Consider the following 16,635-nt stretch of genomic DNA (forward strand, 5'->3'; position numbering starts at 1 on the left):
TCCATAGGAAGCGCTCAGCCTTCTTAACCAGAAAAAGAGCCAGTCTGGTCTAGTGGTTAAAGCAATGGGCTAGAATTCAGGGGACTGAGAGTTCTGGTCCTGCCTTAGGCCTGAAAGCCAGCTGGGTGACCTTGGGCCAGTCTCTCTCTCTCAGCCCAACCCACCTCACAGGGTTGTTGTGGGGAAAATAGGAGGAGGAAAGAGTATTAGGTATGTTCGCCGCCTTGAGTTATTTATAAAAACAATAAAGGCGGGATAGAAAATTTTAAAAAAGAACACTCCTGAGGGACATGGGCAGTGCTCTCACGGGTAGCCCTGAAGAAAGGGATTTGTTGTAACTATCACCCCCCTGCTTCCACCAGATTAGCAAAACTCTCCATGAGAATTAGTTCCATGTAGAAATTTTATTTCTGCCGGTCACTTCTGATGGCATGGAACAAGCAGGGGTTTCTGCAGGGTATGGTAAAAAAAAAGAAATTGGCATCCACGGTGGCGTGGTTGAAGCTCCACCTATTATTTGTGTGTGTCACAGGCAGAACTTCAATTACACGGTTGAGGCTGCCACCTTGATTTTCTTGACTGTACACACCTCTGGAATGAGGGTAGGATAGGCAAAAATTGGCCTCTAGAGCAGGATTTCTCAACTGTGGCAACTTTAGGATGTGTGGACTTCAGCTCCCAGAATCCCAGGCCTGTGGGCCTCTCAAAGTTAACAGGGTTGAGAAACAGTGCTCTAGAAGAAGAGACCAATCTAGTAGCCTCCGGATGTATTTGGGAAGCTTTCAAGGATGGCAAGAACACCCCTCTGCTTGTATTTCTCCACAGCTGCTGTTGAGAGGTGGTGCCTGATGCTGCGGGTGTTTGTCTTCCTCCTCAGCAGCTGTTGAGAATCTTCTTCATTGATAAGAGAATAATCACACTTGCTTTAGCTGTGTTAGCTCTGTAAATATCTGGGAGATGCACATTACAACAGAGGACAAAGACAGCAAATGAAATTATAGGAATATAATTTTAAAGTAGAAGGAAAAAAGATCCATAAAATAGCAGAAAAAAGTGGTTTTAAAAAATAAAAACAAAAACATAGGGAAGGCAAGAACATGTCGTCTGTCTTTCCTAGAGGCAACTCCTCCTGTGGTATATATTTCTTCTTTCACCTTCAGAAAACCAACTATTCCAATATTGCTTTCCTTAATAGATATTCTGTGGTCAGAAAAATGATGGGAAAAGTACATGGGGGTGGGGATTATCCTCTCTCAAAGTCAGTGAATGAGGCTTAACCGTTGCACAATAAAGGAAATTCTTTTACTCCATCTCCAAGGGAGCAAAGAACTAAATGTTTTATTCCCCGTGATATTAATAAATATCAGAGTCACCTGACCTACATCCTCAGACCACAAATTAATTCTTTTATGAATGTTATTTTATTATAATTTATATTGGTCTTACAAATACGTTTTTAAGCTTTAAACTCACAACAGTATTAGCTTGTGTGCACAGTCATACTGATGAATCATATAAATTGTGACCCGTTCACAGTCTGAAAGGAAAATAACCAACATTGATCGATGTTTAGTTTAAATTTGATTCATGTTCAGTTGTAAAGGACTTTCTCGGCCTGGCTGTTTTTGGATTCATACAGCAGGAGAAACCATAATGTGGTTTACTTTTGACGCAGTATGTTGTGTAAAACCAAGCACTTACGAAACCACAGCTTATGTCTTAACACATAGTGCAAACCCAGCCAGCTATGGTTCAGTCAACAAAACAGCGTTAGCTAAACCAAAACTTCAGGTGGTGTGTCAGCTTGGAGTTTAATTGAACAACCCTTGGGGAAATAGCCTCCATGCAAGGAGCAGTCTTCTTGTATTGGTGGAGTGTGGGTACACTTAAAAGCCTTTGTGTTAAACTGATTTTTTTCTTTCTTTCAGGCCCCAAGCTTTGTTCCCACAAGCAGGACTTTTTATGGTGTAAGTTTTGTCCCACCTAACAATCCTTTTTCTAATAATCCAGCAATTCCCATCATTAGAAGGTCCTATATTAATCCGAATAATCTCCAAACAGCATCTGTCTAGCTGTGGAAGGACTAGCATGACTGAAGAAAATGAAAAGAGTCCAAGGGGAGGGGGAGAAATGGAACAAAGGTATTCAGGGGAAACACAGTTTTGAGCGTGACCAGGTGTGTATGCAGAGACACCCTCCTCAGTGTCAAATGATGATGCCTTCACCTCACGTGAGTGCATGGAAGCTGGTGTCTTGACAGTGTAATGCTGCTTTTCTCATTCTGAGAGCAGTGCTGCATCCGAGGGGCACCTCTGGGTGCCTGCATCTCTAATTTGAGACCCAGCTGGGGGAGGGGGATAGTGCAGCGAGTGGCTTTCTGTTCTCAGCCATCCCATTGATAGAACTGCTCTTCTCCTTTGCATGCTGAAGGAAGAAGCAATGGCCAATGTGCACGTTCTGATCCAAAAGGGCAGCACTGTGACCTTTGAGGCTTGGAAGAAGGTGCTGCTCACAGAAGATTCTCCCAGGCATCTCATACAACCAAGCAAGGCTTTATACAAGCCAGGAGAGAGAGGTAAGCACAAATCCTTTCTAGACTCTAGAAGAGAACTGTGACTGCTGCCTCACCGCCTGGCATGGGGTCCTGCAAAGCAGGGTCTTTGGAGAGCATTGCAAGAGGGGCAGTTAAAGTGAAGCAGAGCTCCTTGCAGGAGTCCAGATTCTCTGTGGATTAGCCCACAGTCATTAACCCCGAGCAAGATGTCCTCAATAAATGATGAAATAGGAAAAAGCAGAAAAATTAAAGAATGCCACCAACATGGAGCGAAAAATAAAAAGGGGGAAACAGGGTGCTGTTAAAATAACTAATATTTCCATGTTTCATATTCATGTTTTTTTGTTTCAGTCAAGTTTCGCATTGTGAGGCTTGATGACGAATTTAAGGCCATTGATAAAACAGTGAGTAGTGCCTTCTGTTGTATGTGACTGCTGCTCATGGACACCTGTGCTAAAAACATAAGTATCAGAAAGGTTGCCCTTCTGGGCCCATTGGTGCTTTTTGAAAACATGTAATTGATGACAGTGCTGGTTCCTGTGGGTGCTTTTATCTCTGTGCATTTCTATGAGCTTATGCAGAGGCCCTGGAAGTCATTAAGATTTTTGTTTAAGCTGTCAAACCCCCCAATCACACTACCTTTACTGTAGCAGTTCTTCGATTGCCTTTACAGAATATTGGGGAAATGAAAGATTTTTCTATTTCTTTGAAACTCATTTTTCTCTCTCTCCTTCCGTACAGATCCCCCTGATATGGCTGAAGGTAAGATTAGATCTCTTTTATTAAAATTCTTACAGTAACCTCAGAAGACCACTTAATGCATCTATGATACAGATTTACTATGGGGCAGAAGCTGAAAGTTTTCAGATTATAAATTATAACTGAGTAGGTCCCAAGAGCAATGTTTTAGAAAGGTGCTGGGAATTTTTGGTTAAAAGCTAACAATACAAAACTGCAGTTTTAATGCTCCCTAACTGGTATTATCAATCAATCAAATCTTTACTGCAGCCTTTGACCAACATGAGAAAGTATAAGCAGAGAAATAGAAACGGTAACACTACACACACTCATTTAAAATCTAAATGAAGAGCTATGAATTAAAATGTATTATTGTTATTGTTATTATTTAATTACTCTGGGCAGCTCACAAGTAAAAACATTAAAAACAAGGAAAAATAGAATAATAGACAAAAGAATAAAAGATGGCAAGAATGACAAAAACCAGACAGAATAAAAAAGAAACAAAGCCACGTAATCCAAGGGGACTTCTATGGTTCTATGAGATTAATTACATAATTGGTTTTATGAGATGCATGCATACGTACACAATACATAAATACTGTGACTATATAAAGAATAAAGTTGTATGAATAAAATAAGGTTTCTGTTAAATGTTTTATGTAGTCTAATACACTAAAAATGAGGATATTAAAAAGTAATAGAAATACTTAGATATAGCCTTTGTTTTAGTAAATCTGTTCTTAAATCGTTTAGAGTGAAAACAGAAGAAGAGAAAAATGTAATATTGTTGTACTGATTATCTTTCCTTAACTTTTCTCTGTCTTAACTAAATGGGCCCATGTTTTAAATGCCAGTAAAGCAATTTTAGCAGCCATTATGTTCTTTGGGATCTTCATCCAATAGGAGCTATTGAACTTGAATTGGGCAATAGCTTAAGTAAAGCTTCGAATAAAGAGCTTACAAGAACTCTATAGAAATTGCAGTATAACAAGGTATGGGTCAAAAATTCAATGGCCACTGAGCCATATGGGCACAGTTTTTCTGTGTAGGGGACATTCCTGTATCTTCCTTTGAGAACTGCTGATGGAAGAACATTGAATTGGAGCAATGAAAAAGTCCTTCAATGTTTTCCTGTCATTAGCTGGTCTAAATATTTTACTGGCTTGAAGAAATTTGATTTCCTAACACCATCCTCAGTGGTAATTTACTGTACTCTCCTTGTGCTTCTAGATTGAGGATCCTTTTTTTGAGTGCCAATAAGGCCAGCTCCTTTGTGGGACTCAAGTAAACCTTGGTGTCCATCTTGAGAAATCAGAGTGGGTTCAGCCTGCTTCTCTAAGGAAATTATTTTAGGTGTTGTACTGAATGTCTAATGTAACAGTCCAGAAGGAAGCTAGATTAATAAAAATTGTGATTAGGGTAGGGTAAAATATATAGCGTGGACTTCTCAATGAACACAGCGCATAAAATAATATCACTCATCTCTTATGTTTGAAACTGACATGTAAGTTTTAATAATGTACAGAAAATAATGATGAGAAAAACATTTTTGATGGGAAATACTCAGGTTTCAGCAGATGGGATGGAAAGTAAGAATCAGATCTGTTTTCTGCCTTTTTACCAGAGGTAGGATTGCTTGCCAGTGACTTTTACATAGGTTGAAGGTATAAAAAAGGATGCCTGTTAATAAAATTGGTGACCAGATCACCGCAAGCAGGGCTTTGCTTCTTGGAGAGTCTACATTTCTGCATATGAATTTCCAATTTATTTATTTGTTTGCTTCCAGTATTTATGGCAAGGACATGTTCATAAATAATATTTTAAATAATTATTATTATACAGAAATAAACAATGGTACAAGGAAAAAAAAACCAGAAACCAACAGAAAAAAAGAGAGAGAAAAGCAACACACACACATACACACACAAACACATATATATTAAAAAACTAAGTTGTCAAACATAGACCTTTAACCATGGATTTGTTAATACAAAATATTCCAACTGCTTATTCCAAGGTTCTAACAATACTCTTTAATTATCTTTTTAAAAATAGTAATTATTCTATACAATTGTAGATTGGAATAGTTTAAAACACAGTTTAGTGCATCAGCACTAAAGTAACTGAAGAGTTTTAAAAACTACTAATGCATCTGGACTAAATTGTAAAGCCAAGAAGACATTTTAATTGATTATATTGTTTTAGTTTAATATATCAATTATATTAATTGATTATATATAGTTTTAGAGAATCCAAATTCCTCTTGCAGTAACTCAGAAACCTGATCTAAAGTGAATGAAAAGAATTAGTATCTGTGCTGATTTTCCAGGTGGGAAGGATGTTACGTAAGGTGCCCATGTAGTCATGCTCTGAATCTTCTGTTGGAAGCCCTCAGGCAGCTCACCACATAATGGCTCTGGCGATAGTTGCTTCTGTTGCTGCCCTGCAGTAGCGGCTAATAGTTGCTGCAATAAGGTTTCGATTCCTGTCTAGGATGGCAAACAGCCACGAACATACCTGCTAGATACGTCTAGTCAGTTCTTGTTTGTCAAGAATTGATTACCTGATGCAGTAATTTCATATTATGCTGTCTCAGAATGAAAGAGACCCATGGATCTGTGGAAGGGAAGGATGTTTAATGGCAGGAATCAAACATCCCTGAACTGACCCAACGAAAGAGGCCCTTAGGAGTTTCCTGTTACTAAAATTCTCCTTACGTATTTGTAGTTAATGCAAGCTTGCTATTTGACACAGCTCATTCTGTGATTCTGAGCACAGTTGCTGATGACGACAGCCACAAAAGGACAACAAGTTGTTTCGATTTTCTTCTGTGCAGGATCCTGATGACAACCGGATTGCCCAGTGGGTGGATGTGAAGCCTCTTCGTGGCATTGTGGATCTGTCTTTCCCTCTGGCCTCTGAAGCAGCCTTGGGCACATACTCCATTGAAGTGGAAGACAAAGAACTGAGTTCCAAAGCTGATGGAGAATTCACAGTGGCGGAATATGGTGATGTTTCAAAGCGAGACCATATTAGCTGTTGTGGTTGGAGGCCTTTAAAATAGTATATATTGAATTCCTATCACTCATACACACACTCTCTTTTCCACCTCTTTGGATGATTGTGTGAGCATTTCAATAATTAACTTAGCAAATGCAAAGCCTACTTTTGCTTCTTAGGAAGTCTTGCTCTTTTGATTGTTTAAAAAAATCCACCCCCCTCTTCCCCCACCCCCCTCTTCCCTATCAGAAAGACAAGGTGGTACTTAATTTATAATTCTAGAAATGTACACCTGAGACTATGTTGCACTGAGCTCAGCAAGGCTTGCTTCTGACTTGACATGCAGATAATTGTATTCTTTTCCTAATAAATAAGATTGGGTCACCTAGTAAGTATATTTGTATATGTATGTACAGTTTGGCATAATGGAAAGGTGCTGGACTGGGAGTTGGGAGACCTGAATTCTAGCCTTCTTGTAGGCATGAAAGCCAGCTGGGTGACTTTGGGCCAGTCACTCTCTGCTAGCTGTAGACTGGGAAGTTGAAAAACTTCCCAGAAGAAGGTAATGAAAAATACTTCTGAAAAGTATTTTCTTCAACTTCTTTTGAAGAAAACTTTATGGACTTTTCCATGTAATCACCAGTAGTCAAAATTGACTCAAACAACATTTCTCTCTCTCTCACTTAAAAAAAATATATTAGAAAGCATATTATGGTGGGTATGCAATGTGCAGTTTGTTTATTTTTTTTCAAATCGGTGTCCCCACATTGCATATTTTCTCTCAAAATGATCATGATGGTAGTCTTCGTCTAGTCTGTGTTGTTGCAGAAGTCCTGAGTCCTGGTGACTACAAGGACAGGTCCCTGCAGTTTTTTTGGCAACGTTTTGGAAGTGGTTTTGCCATTACCTTCTTCCTAGGCCTGAGAGAGCATGACTAGCTTTTGTGCCTCAGTGAAGATGATAACTCACAGTCTCCTGTTTCCTATTCTAGTGCAAAACGTAAAATTGAAAAATGGAGGTGCCGCAGCTGAGAAACAGCTCTTATTCTTCACATTCATATCATTGTTAACCCAGATTTTCCTTTGGTACCCTTTCAATTTGTTTAAGAGGGAAACGAGATTAAAACCAAAGTGGAGAAAAGTAGGCAAATTCCTTTGACAAATGTTTTTAGGATTATTCATACTGAATTATATAGGGTGATTTAACTTCTAATGTTATAGAAAAATAGTTCTGTGTGTGTGCGTGTGCGTGTGTGTGTGTGTATACAGACATAGTCTCTCTCTCCCTAAATAGACATTTTTGCCTTATTCTTTAACAGAGCCGTATCTAATTTATCACCCTCCATTTACATTCCAGTAGGAATTCTGGGAGTTTTAAGTCCCAATAAATTTGGCATGCACTAGCATTGGAATGACTGGTTGACAGTAATTTTTTTTACAGTGTCACAATTTCTGAACTAGTGAATTATAGCATCACTAAGCCATCATTGTGGCCCACTAAAGCAGGGCCTAGGCTAATATTTGATTTTTATTTGAATAAACACATTATTTGCATTTTAGGCAATTAATGTCTTGTGTAATTTGCCTCTTCGTTGTTAGTCTTACAAAGCAAGGCATACTAATTTGTGAGGTACATTTCTCTTAAATATGTAACGTGAACCTGCTCCCAAGGGAGAAACAGCTCTGGAGAGCAGATGGAGCCATTAGAAAGAAAGAAAAAGAAGTTCCTAGGGCGAACCTTCCCTGACCCACAAATGCATGAAGATCTTGGAGATAATGTATTTAATATATGTTAGCCTAAGAAGACGCCTTTAGTTCTCTCTTCTGGTTCCATAGTCATCAAGCAGCTGCCTATAGGAAACCCTCTATTGTTGGAGAGGAAATAGGCTTTTGAATGTGTCTAATCCCTGTTTAAAGGTACCCAAGCTGACATTCATATAGCAGTGAATTCTATAGGTGTAGAAATATTTCTGTTCACCTATCTTGAATATTCCCCCATCTGACTTGGGAGAATTAGGTTCTAGGACTTTTAGCGGCAGAGACAACTTAATGTCTATTTTCATCGTGTTCTCACCTTTTCCTAAGCTTAAAAAGCCCAAACTTTCATGATAGCATTTGCTCTAACCCCAAACCAATTTGTTTGTGGTTTACTAAATTATTTAGCAATATTGTGGTTCTGCATGATGGATTCATCCTTATGTAAACTAATTTTTCTATTTCCTTTCTTCTCTGGCCTTTGGATGATAACAGAGTTGCCTAGGTTTGAACTTTTCTTCAAATTCCCACCATTGGTCACCATTTTAGATGAAGTATTTCAGCTCAGTGTCTGTGGCAAGTAAGTAAAACCTGAGAATAAACTAAGCTTCCTGTTCCCCTGGTTTTCATTTTTAAAAATATTTTTTTTAATTTTTTAAAATGGGAAAACAATGGCATGCTGTAAAGCAAGACACCCGCCTATAACATTACCTTTATGGGCAAGAATGTCTCTGGGTTACATGAAGATCTTTGAAATGTAACCTGAGATAGGATGGGGAATAACTATATCAACTTTCTTTCTAGCAATTGGGGTTGTGCTGTTTGACTGCTAAATGGCAACCGTCGTTTTGTTTCTCCACATTCCACATCCATGGCTCAAAATATTTGCCTTTCTTTGTAGTAAATGTATTCCCATAGATTTGTCATGTTTAGCCTTTTTAAACCAAGAGCCCTGTGACAGAGGTCTCCATTTTATTGCATTGCTGCTGTTCTCATTCCCCGTCTCTCTCTGCCCTTTACTGTGTACATTTATAAAGTCCATGAAAAAAGGCAATGTATATTCTCACTGTTTCCATCTTCCACCTACAATCTTCCTACATCCTTAGAAAGTAGAAATTGACAGAATGTATTTTTATTGCAATTTGCATCAATTCAATGATAATGTTATATGTCTGTTCCTTGCCCCTTAACTGAAGGAGTGCCATGTACGAGTCTAAAGTGGAAAAATACTCTTATTCTTATAAATTACTAAAGTACCAAACCTTCTTCGTTCTTGTTTTTTCAAGACTCCAGACTTTTCCTCCATGTCAAACGCTTGTGGCACTGCATTTACAGAGGTGGCCCATCAATTGTAGATAGGCATTTTCTCCCGTGGCTTTCAAACTTTTAAAATCCAAAACATAATTTGTGCTTGGATCTGTCCATCAAGGGCTTATTCACAATGGGGCAGGGCGGTTGATGAAGCAACTGGGAATGGAGAACAAGTTCTTGGGGGGAAAAAGAGAAAAGCTTATCTGCTGTTACAGATTTCTCTGCAGCAGGACAGAACTGGGTCATTGTTGCATCTTTCAAAAAGATTTCCCGGCTGAACCTGCAGCCATGTATTTTCCTGGTGGTCTTCCATTAGATTACTAACTTGGCTTGACTATACTTAGACCTGCCAGGGTCAGCTCAGTTGATTTGAGGGAATCTTTATATTTTAACTCCTGGTATTTTATTTATTTATTTTTCAAATTTTATCACTGCCCATCTCCCCAGAAAAGGGGGACCCTGGGCGATATATTCAGGATTCACCCTGGCGCAGCACAAAAACTATTGCTTTGCCCTCTAGCATACTTCTTCCATGCTTCCATATTTCTTCCATTTGTTTCTCACAGGTACACCTATGGAAAACCTGTTCAAGGAAATGTGTCTATCACCCTGACAAGGAAAGCATCAGAAGCCTTTGAAATAGTTACAAACATAGATTTGCCTAAGATTGTAAAGGGATACAGTGAGTGGGTAAGGTTGTCTTTGTACAAAGGGAGGTTTGGATGAATTCCCTACTCCTTTTCTTTGGTTTACAGACTGCGGGCCTCATGTTACCCTTATCAGCTCCCCCTTTATTCTCAAAGGTGAAGACAGTGGAAGGAAAGGAAGAGAGATATTCCGAAGGGGGCCAGTTAGGTCAACAGGGAGGATTTCTCAGTATGTTTTATACCCTTCGGAATTAGCAGACATTGAGTAAGAAAGAAGAGGAAAGCCTGCCATATTAAGACAAGGTGTTTATGAGAAAACCTATTGTGTTTCAGAAAGAGTCTTCTTCAGGGGCCATTTTTATTTTAAATGGTGTGTGTACTGTTAGACTGATATCCTCCCTCTCCCCCAGAAGCTCATACGCATCCTGAGACATGCACGTGAAAATGCAAGCGTGTACATGACAGTGACGTTATAGAAAAAGGTAGCTAATAGAATAACTTGAAAACCTTTGAATCCATGCCCATTTACTCTACTCCTTTTTGAGATAAGAAATGTTATGCAAAATACTGAAAGAGAGTGAGAAGTGATGAACAAAAGAAATGAAAGCCAGAGATAGGAGAAAATAAAATGAAATCTAACTAAAACAAATCCTTTTTACCAACTTTCAAAGCAACTTTTTATTTCCTTCAAAATTGTTCTGTATTTTATCTGTCTCTTTTAATCTTATTCTTTGATTACATTCTTTGCACCTACAGAATCTGTTTTATATAAATTACACAATATATTTTTCCTAGCTTTGTTTTATTTTGCAGCAAATCATTCTCTTACATGTTTTTCCTCACCCACAGCCTCTTCAACATTCCTTTTTCATATTTCTTATTAGCATAATTCCACACATTTCTGTCTGGCCCACATTCAAACCTCTCACCTTGTATTCTTCTCTAATTCTCTCAATCTTTCATTATGAATAATCAAATCGATACAAACTACAGATGGTCTTTGTTTAGTGATCATAATTGGGACTGGTAACTTGGTCATTAAGCAAAGCGGTTGGTAAGTGAAACTGTGACTGTGCTTATGATCTTACTTCAGCTTTCCTTTACTTTTTAGGCCTGCAAAGGTTGTAAATGTGAGGATTAGTTATAAAGTTACTTTTTCATCACTCATAACTGCGAATGGTCACTAAATGAGGCAGTCGCTAAGCAAGGACTACCTGTAAATGCCACTTGAGTCTTCAAATGGCCCAAATGTTTTCTCTTGTTTCATTTCTTCCATCCAGTCATGCCTCCTAAAATGGAAGTTTTCCCCTGGCTCATATTCATTCAGAATATTGCTCAATTTATCCAAAAACTAATCGCTGATTTTTCTGTTTTCACCACTTTAATCATTCATTCTTCAATGGAGCATAACATGCCACAGTTACCAACCTATGGATTCTTATTTCCACATGCACCCATAAAACCTAGATGACACCAGTTCATACTTTCTGACATAGATTTTAGCCCTTTCATCCATAATTAAATTTGCACCTTCAATTCCTTGCATGTATTTATCAACTCCACTCTGTAAAATCAAGAATCACCTTCATTCAGCTCTATTACATTCTTCTCCTTTCATAGGTTTACAGGCATACAACATGAATAATTTCTTTCATGTAATTTATTAAATCATTCTGTTTACTGTTTCTCTAACATTCCAAGTCACAATTTTTTATATCTCATGGACATCATCAAATGGACCCATAAATATTGATGTTCACCATCCATCGTGGCTTTAGTCAACAAAGGTGTTCACATAATGCTTTTTAGTAAGATGGAAAGGGTGTAGGCTAACCTACCAGCCTTAGTTGTACCTATACAACATCCCGTGCTAATGGTCAGTTTTACTATATTTTGGCCAGTATGCCACCAACACACCCAGAGCCCAGTTTTACACTAAGGATGCTCACACTGTTCTACACAAGTTAGGCTCTCTGCTCTAGAGGCCACTTTGCAAGCGCACATGCTGTTACCCAATAGCTAGAAGATACACACCCAGGATCCCCTAGGATTTTGAGAGATGTAAAGAGATAAAGCCCCTGAAGAAGGATCTGTTCATTAATAAATATGTTTGTCATTACACTAGCAGGCTTCCCTCCTCCTTTTGCTTTTTAGTGCTATCCACCTTTTTTAATTCTAGTAGCACCTAGTGCCATACTCTCCCTGAAATTATCTAAACCCCCTGTAAAGGTTGAAGGCTGGCTAGATTATGTTTTGTGGTAGTGAATTCCAGAGTTTAAGTATGCTCTGTAAACATAACAAAAAGTACTTTTTTTTTGGTTTGGCCTGGGATACCTTACTATTCGGCTTCATTGTGAATAGTTTTGTATGCCTTGATAATGTCCTTTTCCCTTCTGTACTTCCTTTTTTTTTTGTAAAGCTAAAGAGCTCAAAGATTGGAAATCTGCGTTGTCTGAGAGTTGCTCAAGTCAGCTGATCACACTGACTGCATTTTTCTTTTCTAGCTCTACGGTAAGGAGCGCTGAACAGAATGTAATGCAGGATTCCAAGTTCGGTCACATGAAAGATTTAGAGAGAAGCACCATACTATCCACTTCTATTTTTCATTGCTTTCCTAATGGTTCCTAACACAGAAGTACCCTTTTGCACAGCTATAAGAGCTTCAACCAAGATACTACAAATTCTGCCAAAAATGGCAACTCTGCATCTACTCTCCTCTGTCTTGTCTAGTTAGAAAATATATGAACTGACATGTCATTAATACATTTTTTCACACTTCATTTTGTATGATCAGATTAGGTCAAGTCATGCCTTTCCCAGACCGACTTTATAGTTACAGAAGGGAGAACTCTCTATTCCTCATCAGGGGCAAAATAATAGGTTGCCTTAATTCTGAGCCTGCTTCTGAGCCTCTGGTATGCTTATATGACTGGTCTAAGTTTGAAAAGGAATGTGTGTGGCAAAGATATATCAGATGCTGAAACTTACGTTGTCCCCACTATGCTATGGTGCAGTTTAGTTATACCAATTGTACAACAACAGCATTGTATTCCAAAGAATGTCTAGGCAGTTCTGAGTAACTGGTGCAACCCCAAAAAATCATAATCCACCTGTTCAAGGCATTAAGGTTAGGGTTGTGCTAACCTATGTTTCTATGTTGTTTTTTTTATAACTCTTAGACGGACAAGTCTGGTTGCGCCACTTTTACTATAAACACGACTGATATTAATCTGCTTGTAAAAGGCTATGACAACCTGCTGGCATTGTCTGCACTACTGACGGAGGAAGGAACAGGTACAAGGAAATGCAGTGTTTGATGTTCTTCTAAGAGTTTGGGTTCACTTTTGTGTTGTATCTGAGTTTTTGACCCATTGCACCTATATTTGTCCATGGAAATCCCTTGTGGGTTATAGCAAAAGGTGAAATACCACTGTTTGTTTATTTTATTTTATTTATTTTATTTAAAAGATTTGTGTGACTGCCCATCCTAAAACAACTCTGGCTGGCTCGGGAATGTGGTGGTGTTAATATGCAAAATTGTCCCAATCTGATAATCTCTCTAGCCCTCCAAGCTTAGCCATCTAACCCAATGGGCCTTGAGCAGGGCCTTGGCCCACAAAGGGCCCTGTCTTGATTGTGGGGTATCATGAAAGGCTCTTGCTAGACATACCACTATGGTCTTTCCCCAGGAGAGGCAATGGCAGAATTATTACATAGAGGACCCTCTCTGTGTGTTCTCCTACGGAAAGGGTATGGAGCATCTCTTACTAGATTCTCTGCTTTTTCCTTCTTCCACTGAGAAAAGTGCTAAATAGCAAGGATGCTTTTACAGCATCCTGTAAAAGATGATGGGAGAACAATAGTCTGTGTGGAGTACATTTCTAGCTACAGTAAATAGGGATTACTGTCCTGTTCTGTCATCAGTTGATTGGGGCCACGGGGGAATGGATGATTCTGCAAGTTTACTTGGACTTAGACCAACTCTGTCTTTGAGATAAGAGTGGAGGTTGCAAATTCAAACATTTCCTTCCCCCCAAAACATTCCACCTGAACCAAAAACTTTGTTTTCATTTTCAGACACACAGTTTTATTGCTTTCTGTTCAGTGTGACTATGGGGTTTGTACCAAATTGTTCCTATATCAATCAGCTGCTCTACCCTGATCATACATTTGTGTGTGCTTTAGTTTTCGGTTTCTTTTCATTATTTTTTGTTTTCAAATGCAAGTAATATATGGAACCAGTGGCCAGTCTCAAACCTCTCCCATCATCCCTCTGAGTATCCACCCCGACCCTGCCTTCCTGCCTTGGTGCAGTTACTTCATAGTTATTACTGCTATCACCTTCTTCCAAGATTATGAGTTTACTTTGAGTTCTCCCCTTGAACACTGGTGTGTGGGAGAGATCAGACCTACGTGCCTTCCTGGAAATACAAAAGAAAAAAGATTATAACAATTATAAAATTGTCACCACCTCCTAGGCCTGAATTGTGAGACATGTGCTAGGGAAATCAGCCCCCTCTCTCCCCTTTTGGCTATAGATCAATATCACTGGCAACAAATATATTTGCTTCATTTAAAAGGTTAAAAAAATCTAAAAATTTATTTTGTTGCATTAAATAATCATATGTAAAACATTAAGTGATAAATGAGATAAGAATATAGTCTGTTCAAAACATGAAAGCAATTTTAAGAGGACCTCCAAAGGAAAAAAAGGTAGAGGAAAAAATAGAAGATTCTGGGTACAACACAGAAGGAAACTGATCTGCTACTAAAATAGAAACAACTCTGTTGGGAAGAGTTACCAATTGCATAAAGTACACTAGGATTCTCAAGAGACCATCAAGTAGACTTAAGCACACAATAAAATAAATCATAAAATCTTAAGTAGATTTTTAGCTAAACTTCTTTAGCTGTTCCTTAGGGACAGATTTCTTGAAGCAAAAGTTTTCTCTTTGCCATCTGAATTTCCTAGGTTCCTGTAGTGTAGCAACCTTTAATCAAAGGCTCAGGAGAAATATTACTTCAGCTCTTCCTCCTCCTCTGTTGTCCTCGAATATAATTTTTATTAAGAATTTTAATTACAGTAGTAAAAACTAATACAAACAAAACTTAGAGAAAGAGAATGGATAGAATAAAAAGTGCAAGAAAAGAGAAAAAAAAGAAAAAGAGAAGAGAAGAGAATATAATAAAGAAAAAAGAAATATATAAAGAAGTGACTTCCAACTTTCATCACAAGTATAATCAAATTTAATAACTCTTCACCCCCTATAAGATTACAAACAGATATCTCTTCATCCTAGATCCTGTCCCTTATCTATAAGCAAATCCATAAAACATCAACTTTTCAATCTTGGTATTAGCAGAAAGTCTGAAAGGGTTGCCAGAACATTGCAACAAAATATCTTATTTTAACCTTGATCAAATAAACCAGCTTTATATTCCTTCCTTTTATTTCTAACAGTCTTAATCTTTAATTCAATCAAATATTGTCATAGGATTTTATTTTTCTTCAATTCTTCTTTATCCTATCACACAGATTTCTTCAAGGCTTTAAAAAGCCTCTTTTGTAGATCCAATAATAAAACATTTTCCAGGTCATTCTCTTGGTTTATCATTTGTATTTCCCTTTTAATTTTTGAAACTTCAGCCAGTTTCTTCTGCTTGGATTTTCAAAGAAAAAACACTTTTTCTCTCCAGAAGAGGAGGGTCTGGGAGGATCTCCTTTGGCTTTGTGCTCATACAACTGTGACTTATGCAGATACATTTTGGAGAACTCTACCTGAGAATATATGTGTCTGCCAATATATGTCTCTGAGAAGCCAGCAAGCAGACTGGCTGTTCACAACAGAACCAGAAATCAAATTCACCTCATGGGCAGTAGAAGTCTACTAAAAGCCTACTGATTTCATATGCAAGAAGCAATAAAGGGGGCAGAATGAAGAGCTTTGTAATTAATACTGCAAATCTTTGCAACTGACTTTTGAGTAAATGTTTCAAAAGGCCTTGGGTAGGGGTAGTGAAAGACTTACATTAAGTGCATTGTGGAACTACTATATATTTTTAGTGCTACTTCCAGTTGATTGTAGAATAGCAATGCCTCAACATTGTTTAAGGAACCATAGTATTGAAGTAACTATGGCTAAGCATCTATTCATTTAACGTGACTAGTAATGGCTTTTTAAGAAGTCCTTCACATCCTTTCTATCTGCAGTCTTTTACAGTAGTTGGAAATGCTAAAAACTGAATTCAGAATATTCTATGTGAAAATGCTGAGTTACAGACCTCCAAAAATTTGTTTTAGAATGTTTCAATATATAGTGCAGACTCATAACAAATGATACCTAGAAAGAAAATCCAAAGTAATAAATAAGATTCATAATCTGTGCCTTCCTATGTAAGAGGCACCATTAGGCCCAAAATATACCAAGGTTTTCTGTATCACTTATAGTTCTATGATTCTCTTTTATTTTGGCTATTAGTGGAGGATATGGCATGGGCAGCCAGGAGCAACACTGTGGTTGTGTGCAATTGGAACTCAACCCTTTCCCCCCATGTTGGATTCTGAGGGAGATCGCTCCTCCAAAGTTGCTGTCTTATGATTGAACTTTCCAAAATCTAAAGCCAACCT

General features: G+C 38.1%; 1 protein-coding gene across 1 annotated transcript in view; it reads left to right on the plus strand.

Moving 5' to 3' along the window:
- Nucleotides 1–1,791: 1,791 nt before the first annotated feature.
- LOC134491043 (alpha-2-macroglobulin-like protein 1) overlaps nt 1,792–16,635 on the plus strand; it is a 47,666-nt gene continuing 32,822 nt past the window's right edge. Inside the window, exons 1-8 of the mRNA XM_063294526.1 lie at nt 1,792–1,967; nt 2,431–2,575; nt 2,906–2,958; nt 3,296–3,316; nt 6,132–6,303; nt 8,545–8,629; nt 9,927–10,050; nt 13,187–13,301. Coding sequence (XP_063150596.1) covers nt 2,440–2,575; nt 2,906–2,958; nt 3,296–3,316; nt 6,132–6,303; nt 8,545–8,629; nt 9,927–10,050; nt 13,187–13,301 — 706 coding nt within the window. The 5' untranslated portion in view covers nt 1,792–1,967; nt 2,431–2,439. The remainder of the gene's footprint in view (nt 1,968–2,430; nt 2,576–2,905; nt 2,959–3,295; nt 3,317–6,131; nt 6,304–8,544; nt 8,630–9,926; nt 10,051–13,186; nt 13,302–16,635) is intronic.

The sequence above is a fragment of the Candoia aspera genome, chromosome 2 (assembly GCF_035149785.1).
Source record: "Candoia aspera isolate rCanAsp1 chromosome 2, rCanAsp1.hap2, whole genome shotgun sequence".
In the NCBI taxonomy this organism is placed as follows: domain Eukaryota; kingdom Metazoa; phylum Chordata; class Lepidosauria; order Squamata; family Boidae; genus Candoia; species Candoia aspera.